The sequence below is a fragment of the Toxotes jaculatrix genome, chromosome 14 (assembly GCF_017976425.1).
Source record: "Toxotes jaculatrix isolate fToxJac2 chromosome 14, fToxJac2.pri, whole genome shotgun sequence".
Taxonomy (NCBI): domain Eukaryota; kingdom Metazoa; phylum Chordata; class Actinopteri; family Toxotidae; genus Toxotes; species Toxotes jaculatrix.
Window position 1 is genome coordinate 22,830,686 of NC_054407.1, and position 19,406 is coordinate 22,850,091.

Below are 19,406 nucleotides of genomic sequence, written 5' to 3' on the forward strand. Positions count from 1 at the left end.
GTGAAGTTATATCTTTTGTATAATCCCTCCTGTTCTTAATATGGTTTATGACAATATACTGCTCCACGTTTTAAATATTTAATCTTATTTAGTGGAAGATTGAGGGCAGAGGAACAAAGACCAATAACAACTTTGTGTTTTATCAATCAACCTTTACATAATACCTTTATATTCTTCTTTTGTTTTGGTCTTTCAAATGCATTCCTTCCTTTTATCCTTTCCTTCTCTCCTCACCTACTTGCCAAACTACTTTGTTATCTTTTTACTTACCTTCTTCACCACACTACCTATTATTCTTTTCTTTCCAGTGTTCTTGTAACTTAGTGCAACTGGTATTAACTGGCCCTGGGGATGCCTGGAAATACCCTAGAATGCTGAAGTAAGGACTACACTGGAACCGTTCTGTCCTCTCCTCTGGCCTGTAGGGCGAATAAGTAACTGACAGTACTGTTTGTACTGATCCTGAATTAGCTGCCCCTCAGTTACTGTATGTGTTTTAAACCTCTTCGGCTCTCACATGCTCTTTTCCAACCGCAAGGCCTTTCATGTTTTTTTTCTCCTTTCCATCATATCTGCAGATTGTGATTTCAGTTTCATTCTCCAGCCCTCAGGTAATGATGGTATGATATGGATATGCTTATATATGGTAGTGGTGCCGTGCTGATTTTCTACAGTACATTCAGAGTGAATTTATCTACTGGCTTTATACAGCACTTTGATCAGCTCCCATAGTTATGAAAGCACAGGACCTGTAGATGCAGACATCAGCTTGTCTGGTCGTGTAGTGTTACAATGATCTTCTTTGTCACTGCTGAGCAGACAAGTGCTGTATCTCCTGTACATCTGCCTTGTGTTTTCACCCCCGACCCCGTACACTCATCATAAGCCCTCGTTGTTTGTTAAGCATGGATGAACGCAGCCACTGTGGCAGCGCGCTGGAACTTTACCTATTAACACTTCCTCTGTCACTCACAACTTTTTTTTTTTTTGTTTACACTAACAGTGTCAATGTCAACCAATTTGCATGAAAGGAAAACAGAGTTCACACTCTCACATTATGTTGCATTGATTAATGAGGTAGAGTTGGTAGCAGCTAATTTAAAAAACAGATTCAAAGTTGGGGAACCAACTCTTCCAGCTCTTTCTCTGCCTAATTAATTTACATTTACGGTATTTTGTGGACCTTATTTTCTGGACTGACCCGCAATAATTCAGCAGAAGTAGAGGTCGAAGGATTTATGTGCCCCTTGAATCACATGGATAGTTTTGGTATTTTGAAAAATGCATTGAGAAGTAACAACTGCAGAAGACAAAGTGTGCAAAGATGGTTGGATCGTTTTGTGGTTTCTTTACTTAAATACACACAAACTGAGCAGTTCCACCATCTGCTACACAGAAGCCTTTTCTTGACATTAGGCAACTTCACCACCCGTCCATCAATCATTCAAGTGCTATACACATGCAATCCTGTACAGATGCGTGCAAAGCTCTCACACACACACGCAAATATGCTTGCTAATCTCTTATACTTAGTCCAACACACACTCGTTTCCAAACCACCTATGAGCTGGTTTAAGCGATGACAGATCAGTCGTCTAGAAACAGAGACCCAGAAGCATGCAAACGAACAAACGTGTACATATACACTGTCAGAGAACACACAAACACACACTTGCAGGAGATTGCAAGAATCAATCACTTGCAGGGCATCAGCAGCAACAAACTGTTGAGGGGAAATTTTTTCCATCTCTGTCTCTCTCACATTTTCTGAGACATTAAAGGCCACTGAGTCTCAACAGGAAGTGAGAGCAGATGACACAGGTAGCCTGTATTCTGTACTGACAAAACCTGGAAGGTTAGATCCCAGAAGCTACCAGGAAAACACAGACTAACGGAAGGAAACTTCTGTAAATGCTGCACGTTTATTAGGACTTGTCCTATTTTTTGCTTTTCCGCTGCATAGTACTATACATACACTATACACAAAAGACATGCCAGTCTTACCTACGGTGCGAGGCATCATGCCTTGCCGTGGCATCAAGTTGTCATCGAGACCCTCCAGGCCACCATACAGGGAGTGGGAGATTCGGCGTTCATGGTCGTCCAGAGAGGTGTTCATGGTCTGCTGGGGTCCCAGTGGGCTCCCTGGTGTCTCCTAATAGAAAACAGGGGGTGGAATTAGAACAATCATCATATGCAATCTCTGTTCTTGTAAAGTCCAGTATATATAAAGGTTCCTTCTCTGGCAATGCGTTCTGTGGTTTGTCTTCTCTGATTATGCTCATTATCCTTTGCAGGTCTTTAGTTCTGGGGTCTGTGTGGAGACTTGTGGATGCAGCGGCAGTTACCAACAGCTAACTTCACTCTGTTTTGACTAGCAGAACCATTTGTGAGCATATGTGTTCACGAAGAACAAGTAATCCTTTGTCTTTGAGTGGGAAGACATGAATTAATGTGCTGAAGTTACAGTTAGAGATAATGATTCAGGATCTATACACAAACATGAGAACAAGAGTCCAACTAACACTAAATGAAAGTCAGAAAATGAGGCAGAAGGGAACTCGCCACGATAAGATTTGATAAACAATAATGGATGGACACGAGGGAAACTATCCATGCTAATGCTAGCAGTGTGATAAATGAGGATGGATTTCCAATAGGCTGTTAGCGAGCTAGCATTGCCTCGCAAGGGAAGGTTAGCTTGCTAGCATCTTGACATTTCCCTGAGGACCTGTGATGACACTCTCTTGTTTGCTGGACAAATAGACCATTTACTGGCCCTGTCAACCCCAAACACTCATCCAGGGCCTGAGAAGGTGTGTGTGTGTGTGTTTGTGTCTTGGCCCTCATTGTTTGTCCATTGGATCGTTGACTGTATTGATTTGCAATGGTCTCTGCATTTATTGCTGAGGGTGATGACAGCTCTTGCCATAAAGATAACCATCATCGCCGGCATCACATAACGAGCGATAACACTATCACACTCGGGTCAATACCGGAGCCAAATTACCCCAATCAATGACTATAACTAGCCAGGCCGGGATTCGATTTTGGCAGAAGGTCTTTGCCCAATGATCCTTTCAGCTCACTAAATGCTTGAGGTGCTGTAATAACCACTGCAAAATGGATTCCGATGTAAACAAACAAGTTCAGTCTGCAGGAGAACAGCACATGTGGCCACATTAGGAACCTGGCAAAAGTGTGGAGAGTAATGAAGTGGATTTCAGATTGTTTAAATTTCCAGAGCAGAAATAGATGATCCATAACTTAAGGTAGAAATATTAATACCAGCAAAAGTAGTGTTATAGTACAGTATTTTAGAAGAATGTACTCAAGTATCAAAATGGTGATGGTGGTGCATTTACACATGAGGAGGATATATGTGGAGACACATTTAACTTGATATTGTTGTCTGTATTTATTTACAATACTGATTTATCAGATGAACGGCCACAGCTACCATTACAGTCACATGATCAGTAACGTCTCAAGATTTTTGGCTGTTGTTTTACATGACGTAAAAATGTATTTCTCCATCAGAATTACAGACATGGAAGAGTGGACAGTTCTCTGACAGCATTTAGACCTGGAAAACTTGCTCTTTTCTTTTCTTTATGGTGTTAAGTCAAACATTTATTAGGGGGACAGCTACACAGAAGCTACATGTGATTACAACAAATCTAATGCAGAAGCAAACTCATTTCTAAGGTTGCCACATGGTGCTGTGACTGTTGGCGCGCAGCTTCTCTTGACTTTAAATGAGATGGTTAATGAATTGGCCTGCCGAGGGGCTCGGGTGAAATGCCTCAGTAACAGTCAAGGGGATTCGCCATACTGAGGCTGTATTGACAAATCGCACTGCAGCTCATTGCATATTCAGGCTGATAATTGAGCTCCGGGAAGGTCTTGATCCCATCAGGTGCCAACGGTGATGAGGAAGTCAGCTGCTCTGGGTTCACTGTGTTTCTATGGGGATGGAGGAAGGAACGGGAGCGGTTGGGCTTGTGATTTATGCAAAGGCAAACATTTGAGATTGATTTGAAATTGGTTGCCAAGGGATGGAGACATGGGGAGGAAAGTAAATACAGGATTATTTGATCCCATACGTCAGCAAATGTCAGAATGATTCACAGCTTTCATCCTATAGTAATTAGTTATTATTTGATTTTATACTATTAGTTGATGGACAGCTGGTTATGAGGTATTAACAATCTATAGTGACTGTGTAGGGACTTTTTAAATCAGCTCTAAGCCGTCTCTTTCAGTATGAGTGCATTAAATTGTTGTTTTCCCCTCTCTGAGTGTCTTGGACACTATTTCTTATAAATAGCCAGACACTTGGACAGCCTCAGGCCATGCCTCCAGCTCTGCATGTGAAGCAGAGATTGACGAGACTCCCAGTGCTGGAAATACGCCCTAATTTTATTCAACCACCACGCTCTCTGTGAAGTCTCACTGCCTTGACATGTCCGCAGCACACACACACACACACACACACACACACACACACACACACACACACACACACACACACACACACACACACACACACACACACACACACACACACACACACACACACACTCAGGGTGTCTGTTTGCAAACGAACACACCGAAAGATCCTTGAAAATAAATGCATACATGAATAAGCTGGATGTACAAAAGCACAAACTACACACTTATACACAAATACGCGCGTGTGGGGTAGGCACAAAGCCGTGCGCGTGTACACACACACAGACTCACAAACACAAAACACACCTCCAGACTTAGCCTCTGCTTTCAATTACCAGTCGGACCGAGGGGAAATCAAAACTTTGACACACCAGGTTGGGAAAGGAGAGCAGGGAAGCCAGGCGGTGCTAGAGGCGTACACGTGCACACAGATGTGCACACCTACGCACACACACACACAGCAGTGTTTCACACAGACTCAGCCTCAGCTTTCAAGTAGGCGACAGGCCAAGGTGTACAGAGAATGTAAAAACATGACATTGAGGAGAGGAAAAAAGTTGTGTAGCTCAGTTTGCAGCCATGTTTTTTCTTTTTTTCAGCTGCCTCAAGGGAGGTGAGTGTGTGTGGGAGGGGCTGGTGAACTACTTTGACCTGACTACTTACTTTTATCTCATGAAACGATTAATTGCTGCTCATAAGAGTATTTCCCAGTGGTTTGTTTTGGTTTGTGTTGTTTATTTATCACGGAAAAGCTGCCTAACAACCACAAGTCCACACAAGTCTCCCTGTTTAGCAGAGCAGTGTCAGGTGAGTTCAGCTGACTTGCAGGAAAACACACGAGGAAACTTTAATCCTTTAATAAACGCCAATCCTGATCATTTTGATACGATGACCTACGTTTTTCAAAACGGCCACAGAATTTGTGTCAAACTCTCAAACCTTAAGGAACAGACTTTTTGGGGATTTCAACTTGATATTTAAGCAGCAGTAGTCACAGGAAGGTGGCATTGTGGTTGAAATCGCAGTTGAGCCAGTAAATAAAAATCTGAACATTAAATGAAAGTCTCCTTTTACTCAATAACTAATGTTGACACGTTTTTCCACTGGAACTGCTGCAGTGCAGCAGCTGTAACGTGCAGCTCTGAGGTGTGAATGTGTGAAAATGAAGTGTGAAGCAGGCTGCTGCTGCAAAAGGTCATATGTGCTCAGTCAGAGTAAATAAAAGAATGAATCATTATGTTTACATGTGCTGCAATAATTCCATACTGACCTTATTCTGAACAAGACAATGCTTTGATGAAGTGGTTTGTACCAGTGCTGTGCAATTCATTTCAGTGTGGATTTTATTTTCATTGTGGTGTCGACGTTTTTCTTCATTGGTTCAGTTTTCAAAAACATTGTGATAAAGCTTTACAGTGGAGCCCATGATGCCAACCAGCACGGGCAGTCAGACAGTAGCTCTGCTAAACGTACTGGACAGATAATAACTATAATGGGCTTAATATTCTTCAGTTTTTCTTGTCACTTCTAAGTGGTTCACATAATATGTGTAAACTCAGGAGATGCTTAAAAGCTGTGACCACTTGTGTTGCCTGCCCTAATGGACATCTTTGTAAAAAGTGAGTAATGATGCTGCTGCACCTCCACAGTAAATTGTCACCATAATAAAAGACCACAACTACAAAAATGTAGTTGGTACTGGCGCTGATTTTGTAATATCTCGTGCACAGCATTGATTTGATCATCCAACTATGACATTATTCATGTTAGGTTATCAGAGGAAAAAATCTGTTTAGATGGTTATTTCTCTATATTAATCAGACTAATACCAGTATACTGCATTCACAGTAAATATATATTCATTGGACAACTATAAACTCAGATAAACACGTTTTTAATCAAATACATCTTTCCTCTTGTTCCTTACCTCATTTCTTTTGGCCACCCGTCTGGCCACAATGAGCTGGATCATCCCACGTTTGTTGCCTTCCGTTGACATGGACTTGCGGAGCGTCTCCATGGCGTCTTGGTTGGTTTTGCCCAGTAGCGACTCCCCGTTGACAGCAATCAACTGGTCGTTCACTCGAAGCCGGCCGTCCTGTTGGTGGATAAGAAAAATGTTTAAAAACAAAAAACAAAAACCACAATAATAATTTTTAAAAAAGTGAATCTTTCAGCATTTGCGGAGACTGAATTTATTCAACTACAAAAGAGTACACGCTGATAAAAAAAACAGTCACATCTCCTTAACAATAAGCTTTATTTAATCTAACAGTATCACTCTGAGAGTGTATCCTGTTTCTGGTCATAATCTAATCTCTAACAGAGAAGTGTGTGCTTTTAAGTCCATTATCATCTGCTGTTAACACAAGCTTGTTTGTATGAAAAACATCAAGTTGAAAGACTATTGAAATTGACTGCAGCACCACAGGCAGCAACAGAAAACAAAGCACTTTGTACTCATAGATTCTATCACAGTTTTCTTCATAACTGCTGAGAAACAGAAAAGTCAATTTACTTCAACTTTCACTGTTAAACCACTGGTGGTCCACAAAAACATTTTCAGCTGGTGTTAAGTTGCTTTTTAAGGCCCGTTATTCGTAAAATCAGAGTTAAGATTTAAAGCTCTTCAAGTGCCTGTACAGACGTTCTAATGTGAACAGTCAAAAGGCAAAATGCATAAAATATAATAAATTCTATATATTGGAGATGGTTCAGTTCCTCAGGGATCAGATACATCTACAAAGAAACTATTCACTGATACACAGGAAACACAGATTCCTGGTATGATGTTATGTCAAACAGCTGCTCCTGTAGCAAACAGTCTTCACTGAGATGTTTATGATCCAAATCATCAACATCTTGTGTATTTTGAAAGGAACAAAGTTTTCTTTAAAGAACCTTTCTTTCATATTTCCAATCAAACCCTCTCTTAATTATAGCAGAGAGTGTCGCACCTTGCAGGCTGCTCCTCCATTGATGATGGATTTGACAAAGATACCCAGGTCAGCATGGTTCTCCTTGGAGCGGTTGCCTTTGACGCTGACACCCAAACCCGCTGAACCCGAGTCACTGAGGGGGATCTCAAAGGTCAGGAACTCCCTGGTCCCATCTGGAGTCAGGACCAACTCGTCGTCTTCTGTCTTCTTTAAGAAAGAAAAAAAAAAAAAATACTAGAATCAAAAGAACTTGATAAATTGAAATCTTGAGGCCATAAGGACACAGTTCACATTTAAATACAGTTAAATGCTCATATAACAAAATGAATAATTAATTATACACAGCAAAAACACTCCTGCATTTATTCCAGTGTAAAGCAGGAACACAAAAGCCCCTTCAGCCTTGCAATGCTTTCACCGTGTTCCTGTGGGTTAGCCAAAGGGCCAAAGTTAAAAGGACATTCATTTGGCTACTTGAGGTTAATGAAAAGTGCTTACACATAAATTGCAGCGGGGCAGATAGCAGGGAGGTAAACCAGAGTACAAGCTCATTAACTCCATCAGATATATTAGTGTTAAACAGACCAGCGCTGCTAAGTGTTAAATCAGGTGCTTAATATAAGCAGGCAGGGACTTCTGTTCTATAATCAAGGCACAATGCTGAGGTTCATCAATACCAAAGCATGTAGGTAGTTCTTTAAAACTTTTAGCAAAGTATCAGCATCGAATTAGAAAGGGATTTTATCAGAATGAGGGTGCGATGGGTCTGTTGGCTTTGGTTTTCTGTGCCAAAGACTCAGAGAAGCTGAATCAGTACAGGCGGACAGTCAAAGTAAGGCACGATGATGAAGATTGAGATTGTAGAGATCAAAAGTAATTCATTATTATGTGAAGCTCCTGATTTACATATGAAACAGATAGGCTGTGTTGCTTCTGATGCATAGCCTGAAGCTAGCTAGAAGCCAGTTTTTAATCAAAACTTCTGAATTCTTGCAGCAACACAGCAGTCCTGTCTCACACATAGGGAGAATTTCAAGCACAGCAGCAGGCTCCACTACTCTGAAATAATATAAAACTGGGACTGCAGAGTCATTCCTGCAGGGCTGCAATACAAATCATCACTATGTGAAAATCACAACAAACTGATGGGGAACAATGACGGTATTTCTGGCTAAACAAACACCTCTGAGTGTGTCATGTACCTGGAGCTGCTTAACAGTAAAAGCTTTTCCTGCCACGGAGAAGAAAGTGAGGTAGGTAACTCATCATGCAAAACAAATGCAGCTGGAGATATGTTACTGCGAAGCAGCTGCAGGTAAACAACAATATACACAAGCCTCCATTAAAACCCGAAGCTTCAGAAACGTTGCTCTCACTCCACACTTGTACAGTTTTGCTGTTGACATGATATTCTCGAGTTGCTGCAGTTAATGTTGCTCTTGTAAACTGAAAATTTGAAACAACTACAGAATCAACATGAAGTACAGAAAATGTACAAAACTAAATCGAAATATTTCAAAGCCTCATATTCCCATAACAGAATGCATGAAAATGATCACAAACATATAATGTAATAATTCCTACTACTACTACTACAGCTGCAGCCTGCTTCTGGACCAGCACAGTAATCCCTCAATCCCTCACCGCAAAGTCTAAATATGACCAAATGTATGATAGGTGTGTTCAAAATGCCACAGAGGTGTTTAACAAATGAAAAGTGTTTTCACACTTTATCTTAAGTCTGACAACAAACATCCCTTTTACCTGCCTGACCTTAACTAAGACAGTCACAGTCATAATGTTAAGTCCAAGTCCATTTTAACTAATAGTTGATGAACAGCTGGTTATGAGCTGTTAAAAAGTAAATTTATAATATTTTTTAATATTTATAAAACCAAAAACACTTCCAAAAAAATCGAAATCTTTATTCCAATGGTCTAAAACGGAGCTTTTTAAAAAGTTTTTTGTATTTTTTTTTAAAGGGTTCAGACAGAGGCATGCACTTTACCTAAAGAACAAACTGTACACATCGTGCACCTGGCACGTGAGGCCAAGTGCGTCAAACAGGCAGTAAACTTCCCGGTAACCCTGCATGAACACAGCAGCCTAATTGACATGCTGAGTGCTCTCCCTCTCTCTCTCTTTCTCTCCCTCTCTCTCTCTCTCCCCCTCCACAACAGGTGCTTCTCTCACTCTTCCTCTATATTCATTCTCCCTCTCTCGCCGAGCTCAACAATAAAAAGCTATTCTCTCTTGCTTGTTATTTGACAGCTGTCCTCTGAATAGATGGGTGCGTGCATGCTCGCGCCTGGCAATTATTGTGCACGCCTAATGAATTCAATCATCGGGCTCGGTGTCAGCATGTCATTAGCTCCCTTTGTTTGCTGGGAGAGAGATGGAATTGCTCTGGGTGGAACGGAGAAGGGAGAAAGAGGGACGGAGGGAGGAGGAGGAGGAGGAGGAGGGCAAGACAAGGATGTAGAGAGTAAGAAGGAAAGGGAAGGAACAAAGGGAATGAAGGAAGGTTAGGAGGAAGATAAAGGACAAGCAAGCATGACGAGCACTGTCAGGGTGTCTGCATGTTTCAGAAAGACAAATAAACACTACCTGGAATAAATTTGACACATAATTAAAATAAAGCTGGGAAAAACAGCCGATTTGGTAGTATAATCATAACACATGAGACAACGGGAATTTTATTATTTTGGGGCCGAAAGTCAAATTCATTCTGTCTGGAATTAAATTTAACGACTTAATCCTCTTAAACCTAAAACGGTCAGAATTAAAAAAAAAAAACAAAAAACAGGAAATTACTTCTTAAAACTCAAAAATAAAAGTTATCAATAAAACAGATGTGTAAAAATAAGATGTATTAACTGATATACTGTACTGGTCAGAAAAATCCAAATGACCTATTTTTCTCAGTGTTTTCGGGCTTATAACTTCACACGTTGCTTATTTCTTTAAAGGACGTGAATGATGAGAGAGGATTAAAAAAAACAGGCAGAAGAGGGAGAAAAGAAAACAAAGTGAGCGGAGATGAGTGAAGGTGAGGGCAGGCAGAGGAGTGATGAGCACGAGAGCAGGGACAGAGACAAATAGGGCAAAAGTGAAAAGGCGAGGAGCCGGAGAGAAGAGGGTGAAAAGATTGAGAGTGCGAGCATGACAATGACAGAGTGAGCGAGCGAGGGAGTGTGAATGAAAGGCAGACAGAGAGAGATGAATCCAAGTGGAAACAAAAGGAGACAGACATTGCCACCTCTCTCACTGTGCGTCTGTATCGCTCACTCTCTCTCTCTCTCCATCTTCTTCTCTCTCTACCTCCCACCTTTTTTACCTGTCTTTTTATACTGCTGTCTACTTTATTTCGCTTTTCTTTTTTTCTCCCTCTGCTCATTTTCTTTTTTCCTTGCTGCCTCCTCTCACTAACCCTTATTTTCTTTCTCTGGCTTCCACCGTCTCTCTTTCTTCTCTTTCCTTTCTCTCTTATTCTCCTCTGCATTTGTTTGGAAGAGTATGATAACCCAGCTACATTTGAAGAGCAATCATCTTTTTGTCACTGGTACGTTGTTTGTGTCACCTCAACACTGAGCTTTTTAAAAACCACAGACTAGATGAATCTCAGCACACCTGCCTTGTGTTCTTGGAAAACCTAATGCAGCTTTCATTTCTGTTTTCTCTTTTATCTCTTGTTCACCTGTTTTCTGTCTCTTTCCCTTAGACTCTCCGTCTTTTTCTTGCTTAAACCCTTCGTCTCGTTTGCCTTCTACACCTGAGCCCCTGGACATCAGTATGTCTCACACCCTCTGGGCCTCCACTCTTATTTACTATTAAGAGAAATCAAACTCGTCCTCTTCTCCACACTCACATAACCTACAGTGCCTGAAACGATTAGCGGATCGACGGTGAGCTCAACATTTGCCAAACAAACCTGTTGATTTTATAACATCTGGGAAAGTCGCTCGAAGGGAATTTCAAAGAAAAGGGTGGAGGGAGAGAGAGAGAGTAAGGGACTGAGGTGAGAGTGGCAAAGAAAGAAAGAGAGGGAGAGAGGGAGGGAGGGAGGGAGGTGAGAAGGAGGCAGTGAAGGGTGTAATTGGTCAAGGGAAGTCAGGCGTGGAGAGCATTGTTGGCTGCCTACTGTAGCAGAATCTATCTCTCCTCATTCATCCTCAGACTCTCTCTCTCCCTGTTCCTCTCTTACTCACTATCACTACATTTACCTTTCTCATTCTCACCCTCCTCTTCTATATCTCCCTCATCATTTCTCTGTCTCCCTTCGTGCCACGTACCCTAACCTGGCAAAAGGACAGTATATGGACACACCTACCCACACCTGTGTGCTTTCAGTCTGGCTCTGTTTTTCATGCCGCACTAAAGCTTCAGTGTTCAAACCCTGATGCTCTCTCCTCTATTTCTTCATCCTTCCACCACACTCCACCTCCTATTTCCTGTTGTCCTCCCTTATTTTCTCCACTTTTTTTCCTCTATTCATGTCTTCTTCTATTTTTTTCCCTCTCTTACCCTCATCTGCCCCCCCCCCCCCCCCCCCCCCACCCCCCGCTCTTTCTGACGCGTCTCGCTGTAGCTCCATGCTGATAGACCATGAATATCAAATACCTGTGTGATCGACGGAGCTGAGACTGGCACAGCATGGAGGAAGAGAGGAAGGCAGGTGTGTGGTGTGTGTGTGTGTGTGTGTGTGTGTGTGTGTGTGTGTGTGTGAGAGAGAGAGAGAGAGAGAGAGTAAGCGAGAGAGAGAGAGAGAGAAAACAGGTCTATGTGTGGATTTGTGCCAGTACAAACACACAAAGCAGCGTGTGCACTTACTGCAAATGTCATCCTTATATACTGTGTCTACACACACACACACACACACACACCATAGACACATGAGAATACAGCATGTAGGGGAATAACTGACTGATACACACACAAACACACACATACAGCTGCACTTCTCGCTTTCTGTCCAAAACTAATCAGCTGTCCTCTTCCAGCTCTCTCTCTCTCTCTCTCTCCCTCTCTCGGACAGACACACACAATGTGGCTCGCTCTTTACAGCTCCACAACCCACTAGAAACCATTTATAACCTCATCCAACCCGAGCAATTACACCAGCAGCTGCTCCCAGTCACTCCACCTGTGTGCGCGCTTGTGTGTGAGTATACTTGTGAATGTATAGTGGTGCATGCGCATCTGAGGTGTTGTGTGTTTGTGTGAAGATCGCCATATGGCTGTGTGCGTTTTTCAGTTGCTAATGTGCAAAAGCCTCAGTGTAGCCTGTGTAACCATATACTGTGAGTATGTGTGTGCAGCATGCTGTATGGGTGGCTGTAATGTGTGGCTGTAATGTGTGTGTGTGTGTGTGTGTGTGTGTGTGTGTGTGTGTGTGTGTGTGTGTGTGTGTATGGGCCAGGTGGCAGCTTGAAACATCACTTTAATTAAGCCGGCGAGCCTGTTCTGTGGAGGAACGGCCCTCTCTGATTGACTCGTATGTGTCACCAGCAGGCCGCTGCACAACACAGAAGCAGCATCGAGCCTGCTGCCACAGAGCTGCAGCCATTAATCACTGCGGCTATCCTACAGCACTGACAATAACATAAAGTTATGTAACTTCAGAAATGATTCACTGTTGTGTTAAAAACTCCTGCATATGTTATTCTAATTTTGTTGTATTCGAGCAGCGTTTTAATGATGTAGCTGTTGAAGGTGGAGCGAATTTCAACTACTTTCAAAAACATTCATTCACAAAATAACTATTAACTGGAGGCGTTATATAAATTATGTGGAGTAAAAAGTATAATATTGCCATTTGAAATATGGTGTTTAGAAGTTGAAGTATAACGCAGCATACATGCAAAATATTCCACTGCAAGTACCTTAAAACTGCACTTTAGCAGAGTACCTGAAAAGTACTTCTGTCGTACTCTACGAGCTGAATTCAGTGAAAGAGGTGTAAAAGGACACCTGCGCTCAGAGGAGGCCAGTCACTGGTGCTGCCTGTCTGATGGTCTGATGATGCAGCCCGATGGAACATCAGACAGACAACACTAATCACCAGCCACCTAATGTAAATGCTGTGCTTGACGATGCATGAGTACAGATATCATTATAGATCTTTTACTTCATTTGACTTATATATTGATGTGCTTTAATTACTACTCTTGTCAAAACGGCTTTGTATTTATTTTTTTTTGCAGCCAAATAACAGCAAATCGTTCGTTTCTTTTCGAAAACTACTGAAATACATTTTCTTAACCTTGAATACCAAACCTTTACAGTCAACACTATTTTGTTAGATATTTAAAGAAATATAAGATAAAGGCCTCCCACTCAGTACTAACGGATTTGCAGTAACCATGCATAACATGCACTAACCATGTTATGTGACACTGTGCTGCAGGTTAAGTTGTGTTAACGCAGTGGTTATAAAATCATGTGTTAGCTTTTTTTTTTTTGTTATGCTCTATGCCACCATAGCTACAGTGCAGACCTATTACAGACACACAACTTAAAATACTGTCAGTACTGATGTAATGTTCATGCTGATTCATGCACAGCCAACACATTCTGCTGTGCTGCTATATCATGGCATCAGGAGAACCTTCATCATTACACCACAGCGTGCAAACAGATTGCTGCTTCATAACAACTTTATGTGCTGAGAGCAGAGGAAACATGCACGTGTGATAGATAGCATCTTGGCATGGTGTTGCTGCAGCATTACTGCTGCTGCCGTTGATGGCTTTTCAATATAGCATTGCAGTAATTTTCCATAAGCCTGTGTGACTAATGGCGTAAACAATGGAGCCGAATGTTCACGTTATGGGTCCATTATGGAACTATCAGGGCAGGCATGTAAAGACGGATGCCCTAGATCAGTGCTCTATTGTAGAAGCCAGGTGCAGGGAAGAGGATTTGCGTCTTAAAGTGTGTCTTAAGTGTGTGCGAGAGAGAAAGAGAGGAACAACGGAGTGAAATAAAGAGATAAAGAGTAGCAACAAAGACAGAAACGAGAAATACAAAGAAAATTGAACAGACGAGATGGTGAGAGCTGCTTAAGAAAGAGACAGAGAAAACCCACCAAAGTGTTTTGTTTTTACAGACGATTGGCAAAGCAATGAATTGCTTAAATGACTCCCAGTCTATTTGTGCAGCCACCCAAAGTATCTCATTTGCCTTTGATGCCTTTTTCCCTATACAGCATAATGACCCAAGCTGGTGATGCCATGCAACAGTTACCTCAATCAGCCAATGGGGTTTCCCGGCTATCACAGGCTGCCTTGGATGCTAAGGGGAGTAGTCAGAGTCAACAAGTTAGACACAAGAGTCCCTTAGATAGAGACCAGTCACTGACAATAAGTCGATACAGGAAGCTAAAAAAAAATGTGTGTAAAAGTCATGACTGATGGGTTAAAGATACACAAATGCAAATAAACATTAGCTGTTTTTTTTAATGAGTAGAAGCAGAAAAGTAGAAGCTTTGCTGTACCCACAAAAAAAAAAAAAAAAAAAAGGGGGGGTGAGTGAAAGTTTTAGCTGCCCACATGCTCGAGAGCCGAATACAACAATCCAGAGTGTCACACAACTAATGACAGCCTCTAGTGGACTGCTGTAAAAACGTGGGTGATTTTTGGGTCATTGGACCGATTTCAAGAAGTGAGTGCTTTTTCCACTTCAGTTGTTGCATTTTGTCTGCCATGTAACCCTCGACACAGCTCTCTCTCTCTCACAGGATGAGTCATACCATGCCAACCTTAAAAACCCCAGCTGGAGTGCCGGAAAACCTGCAACTCCAAAGCTGCTGTACACAAATTATCCATATGTTATTTTCTGTTAGCTTTTTTCCTAGTTACACTTTTCTTAAACTTACAAAGAAATATGCAAAGTAAAAGGAATAAAAACACAGAAAGAGTAATGATGAAATAGTCATTATTTGCCGCTCAACATCCAATTCTCTCTTCATCTACTAAGGTATCTATTACTTGAAAATGGATGCTTGTCCATTAAAAGCTGCCCTGTTTTGTCCGATGCACACCCTGCATCTAAAGCTGTACACCACCATGGTGCCTTTGTTGCTGTTGTTGTTGCTGACGGCGAGATGTTTAAAATGAGGCGTCTGACAACAGATAACATCTGAAAGGCACCAAATCCATTACGGTGGTTGATGTTCCAGGAAAGGGTGAGGAGAGGCTCATCTGGAGGTTTGGAGTTAGGAAGGCAGGAAAGGAGGGAGGTGAGGAGAGGCAAAACGGGGGGAGAGAGGAGACAGCATGACCATGGTGCATTTCCTCAATCTATCTGGCTCAGGTCCCTGCGGTCGCATTGATTTTTAGGGAGGCAAACGTCCAAAATTGGAGACAACACTTTCTTTTACCTCCCTAAGCCCTGAAAGGTGCACCAGGCAATATATGATCAATTCCCATGAAATTGTGTCAGGACATGACAAAACCTGAGACAAAAGAAATCCGCAGGCGCTCCCACCAGAAAGCTTAACTCTTGGGTTTTGAGTTCCATTCAATTTCTGAGAAAAAATAAATAAATGTGGGTAAAACACTAAAGCAATGAAGTCCTTCAAAACATTCAAAACTCAGTTATATCTCTCTGCTACTGTACCTTGGAATACCAAAGTACAACGCTGCCCAGGGTGGCTTATACTGAGCCAACTAATAATGTAATATTTACCACAGCGATGGCAGCTCTCACTGAAAAGGCAAAAGTTATTGAAAGAAGAACAAATCCCTGGTGTCTTCCTCTGTACTTATTTTAATGCTGATGGAACGATAGGTGTCGTCATATCCGAGAGCGTGCGCACATGAGAGATGCGCCAGCTGCAGTGACAATAATCATCAATGTCCTGCCAGACTGCCGCAACGTTCCTTCATGACAAGGACCATCCACACAGCTGGCAGGTACGACCGGCAATCAAATTAAATGGCCAATTACACTTCTAATGCGCCACACAAAATGTAACCAATTACCTGCACTTGTCCAGATGTAACCTGAAGGTAAGGCCAGATGTGAAGACGTGAAGTCTGCGGTTGTCAAATTACAAATCAAGTTTGGTATGTAAATGGTGATTCGGGAAAATCTCAATGGCTTTTTAATATCAGCAGTAAAGACAGATGAGCTTTTAACAGCTGCTGCGGCGATAAACCTCGTCTGGTCTGAGAGATGAGTAACGTGTCAGGACATTGAGACTGTAACAGAGGGACAGACTGTAACAGAGGGAGAGACTGTAACAGAGGGACAGATTGTAACAGAGGGACAGATTGTAACAGAGGGAGAGACTGTAACAGAGGGACAGATTGTAACAGAGGGAGAGACTGTAACAGAGGGACAGATTGTAACAGAGGGACAGACTGTAACAGAGGGAGAGACTGTAACAGAGGGACAGATTGTAACAGAGGGACAGATTGTAACAGAGGGAGAGACTGTAACAGAGGGACAGATTGTAACAGAGGGAGAGACTGTAACAGAGGGACAGACTGTAACAGAGGGACAGACTGTAACAGAGGGAGAGACTGTAACAGAGGGACAGATTGTAACAGAGGGACAGACTGTGACAGAGGGACAGACTGTAACAGAGGGAGAGACTGCAACAGAGGGAGAGACTGTAACAGAGGGACAGACTGTAACAAAGGGACAGACTGTAACAGAGGGAGAGACTGTCACAGAGGGACAGACTGTAACAGAGGGACAGACTGTAACAGAGGGACAGACTGTAACAGAGGGACAGACTGTAACAGAGGGAAAGACTGTAACAGAGGGACAGACTGTAACAGAGGGACAGACTGTACATCCAACTGAGAGAAGGTACGTTCAAAACTGCATCTGCCTCCACTGTAGGATGTGATTCCAAGATTAGGAAAATGTATTTGCATTTTGTATGTGCGTATCAATGGAAACGATATGTTTGGCTGTATATACTGTATGTCGAGTGCCTGCATTAAAGTTGGGAAAGTCTCCGTGGACATTTAGCTCTGAGACCTGCAGAGCCATCCCTGTCTGCATTTTCCCCCAATAAAGTGAAACATAAACTAAACAGACTGTTTGTTATTCACCTCACATACCAGACTGACAGCCTTATCCACAGCCCACAAATAAAGCAAACTCCTGTGTGTTCCCACCTTCTCTGACAAATACAGCTCTGAGGGGAGTGATGGAGCAAATGATTCTGCTGCAGAGTCTGAGCAGACCGTACTGATGAACCATGAAATTGTGATTTGTTAGAGCAACTCTGGATGGAGATTAAAATGAGTGTTTCTGACTAACATTTATAACTGTATGACTACTGACTAGCACTTTGATTAACCAGCTAGTTTACCAGTGGAACCCGAAGGCATGCATAAACTAATGTTTTTATCCCAACTGGGTGATAACATTCTGTGTTTTCCTAGCAGAGATTAATAACATCCATGCAAAGGGGAGTTTGGGCTAAATAAAGGAGCAGGAGCTGTAAAGGGAGGCAGCTTTGGGATGTGGGTTTAATTGCAGGCTAGTAATGGGGTGGAGTCTTACCGAATCTCTGGGGCATTGCATCTGGGGCTCAGCATTCTAGAGGATGGAGGGAGGGGTGGGGGTTGGGGGTGGGGGGGAAGAACCAAAAGTAATCAAGCAAAAACATTTATTGAAAGGAACAGTGAAAATCTGAGCACAAAACAGAGTGTTGAGGGGCAAACTTCTGGATAAGTGGAAGCAGCGTGATGAATAAATGGACATGCAGGATATGAAAATGATAAATCTCAGCAGACAGATGAGTGGTTATTGCTTTGTAGTGTGCGCTCAGACATAACGTATAAACTGTGGGTCAGAAACAACTGTAGTGTTTGCAAGGACATAATGTCACATTCTTTGAAGGTGTCTCCACCAGAGACAAAGGGGACATGTCACCGCTCCCTCATCAAAAACTGGAACATGTCCTGCATTTCTTTGATTCTGTCCTTTACTGCCTCACTGCAATCGATTTACAATCAGTTTACAAGTTACATTCATATACAACTAAACTGCAACAGCAAATGTGTTTTGTAGGAAATGTAATCACTGACTGGATTAAGTTTTTAATGGGCATTCATTTACAGTGCATTAACAGCAGCATATTAACACAACAACAACAATGTACATTGCACTCTAAATCTTTTTGTTCAGGCTGCCCTTTAACCCTGTGACTGATGACCGTCCAACAGCTGAAAGATCGGAAACATAACTGAACTGGGTTCTTTTTTTTGTACCTGCTAAGCAGAACCTGTAGAAACAAAACAACAGCTGTTGACTTTTATTTTTTCATTAGACTACACAAGGTTTAATATATAAAGCTTAGAAACTGCCATTTTTAATTCATACTTATGTGCCAGGAAAATGTGCCATTCACTCTTGAAACTCTGTTTTGTTTAAGCTCAATTTAGCGAGCTTGTGTTTTTATTGATATGTAACGTGTGCTGTATATTTCTGTTCACTGACATTCTGTTTTGTCTGCTCTGTCTCTGAACCCCGTGCTGAACCGAGCTCGCAGGTTTAGATAAAGACTGAAGCTGCTCATTTTGTGCACTGGACCTCATCACCCTCAAGTCCCCATCCCAACCCTTTCGCATCACCCTCTCCACCCTCTGCAGCTGATAACCACACATCAAATAAAAACTACGCAGAGTCAGCTGGACTCAAAGCAGCGCTCTAAGCTAAAGATGAGTATCGACCAGTGAGGCAGCTCCTCTCATCTAACTTCACCTGTGGCGACGAGCAGCCAATAGCCTCCTGTGCATCCCTTGCCGTAATAATTGTCACCAATCAGCTATTTGATTGACAGCACTTGGTAGCGAATGGCGTCTTGTGCCTGTAACGGCCCCAGTGACTGCTGAGGGTGCTGGGAAAAACCATTTATGACAATGGAGGGGGGGATTTAACGCTGTTGGCTGCTATAACTCACGTTAGTACTCGATAAAGTGTGTGTTAGAGAGAGAGCAGAGAATCGCTGACTGACACTGTGGAGTAAACACCAATGTGATAGGAAGC

General features: G+C 42.2%; 1 protein-coding gene across 5 annotated transcripts in view; it reads right to left on the reverse strand.

The window, feature by feature from the left end:
• The window catches only part of LOC121192624 (partitioning defective 3 homolog), a 217,153-nt gene that overhangs the window by 93,627 nt on the left and 104,120 nt on the right, over positions 1–19,406 (reverse strand). For 2 of the 5 annotated variants that reach the window (XM_041054374.1, XM_041054372.1), the window contains exons 12-16: positions 17,919–17,954; positions 14,640–14,687; positions 7,413–7,601; positions 6,383–6,553; positions 2,005–2,155 (exon numbers count right to left, since the gene is read on the reverse strand). In XM_041054374.1, the coding sequence (XP_040910308.1) occupies positions 2,005–2,155; positions 6,383–6,553; positions 7,413–7,601; positions 14,640–14,687; positions 17,919–17,954 (595 nt within the window). The remainder of the gene's footprint in view (positions 1–2,004; positions 2,156–6,382; positions 6,554–7,412; positions 7,602–14,639; positions 14,688–17,918; positions 17,955–19,406) is intronic. The other 3 variants (XM_041054376.1, XM_041054375.1, XM_041054373.1) reach the window with 2 other exon arrangements.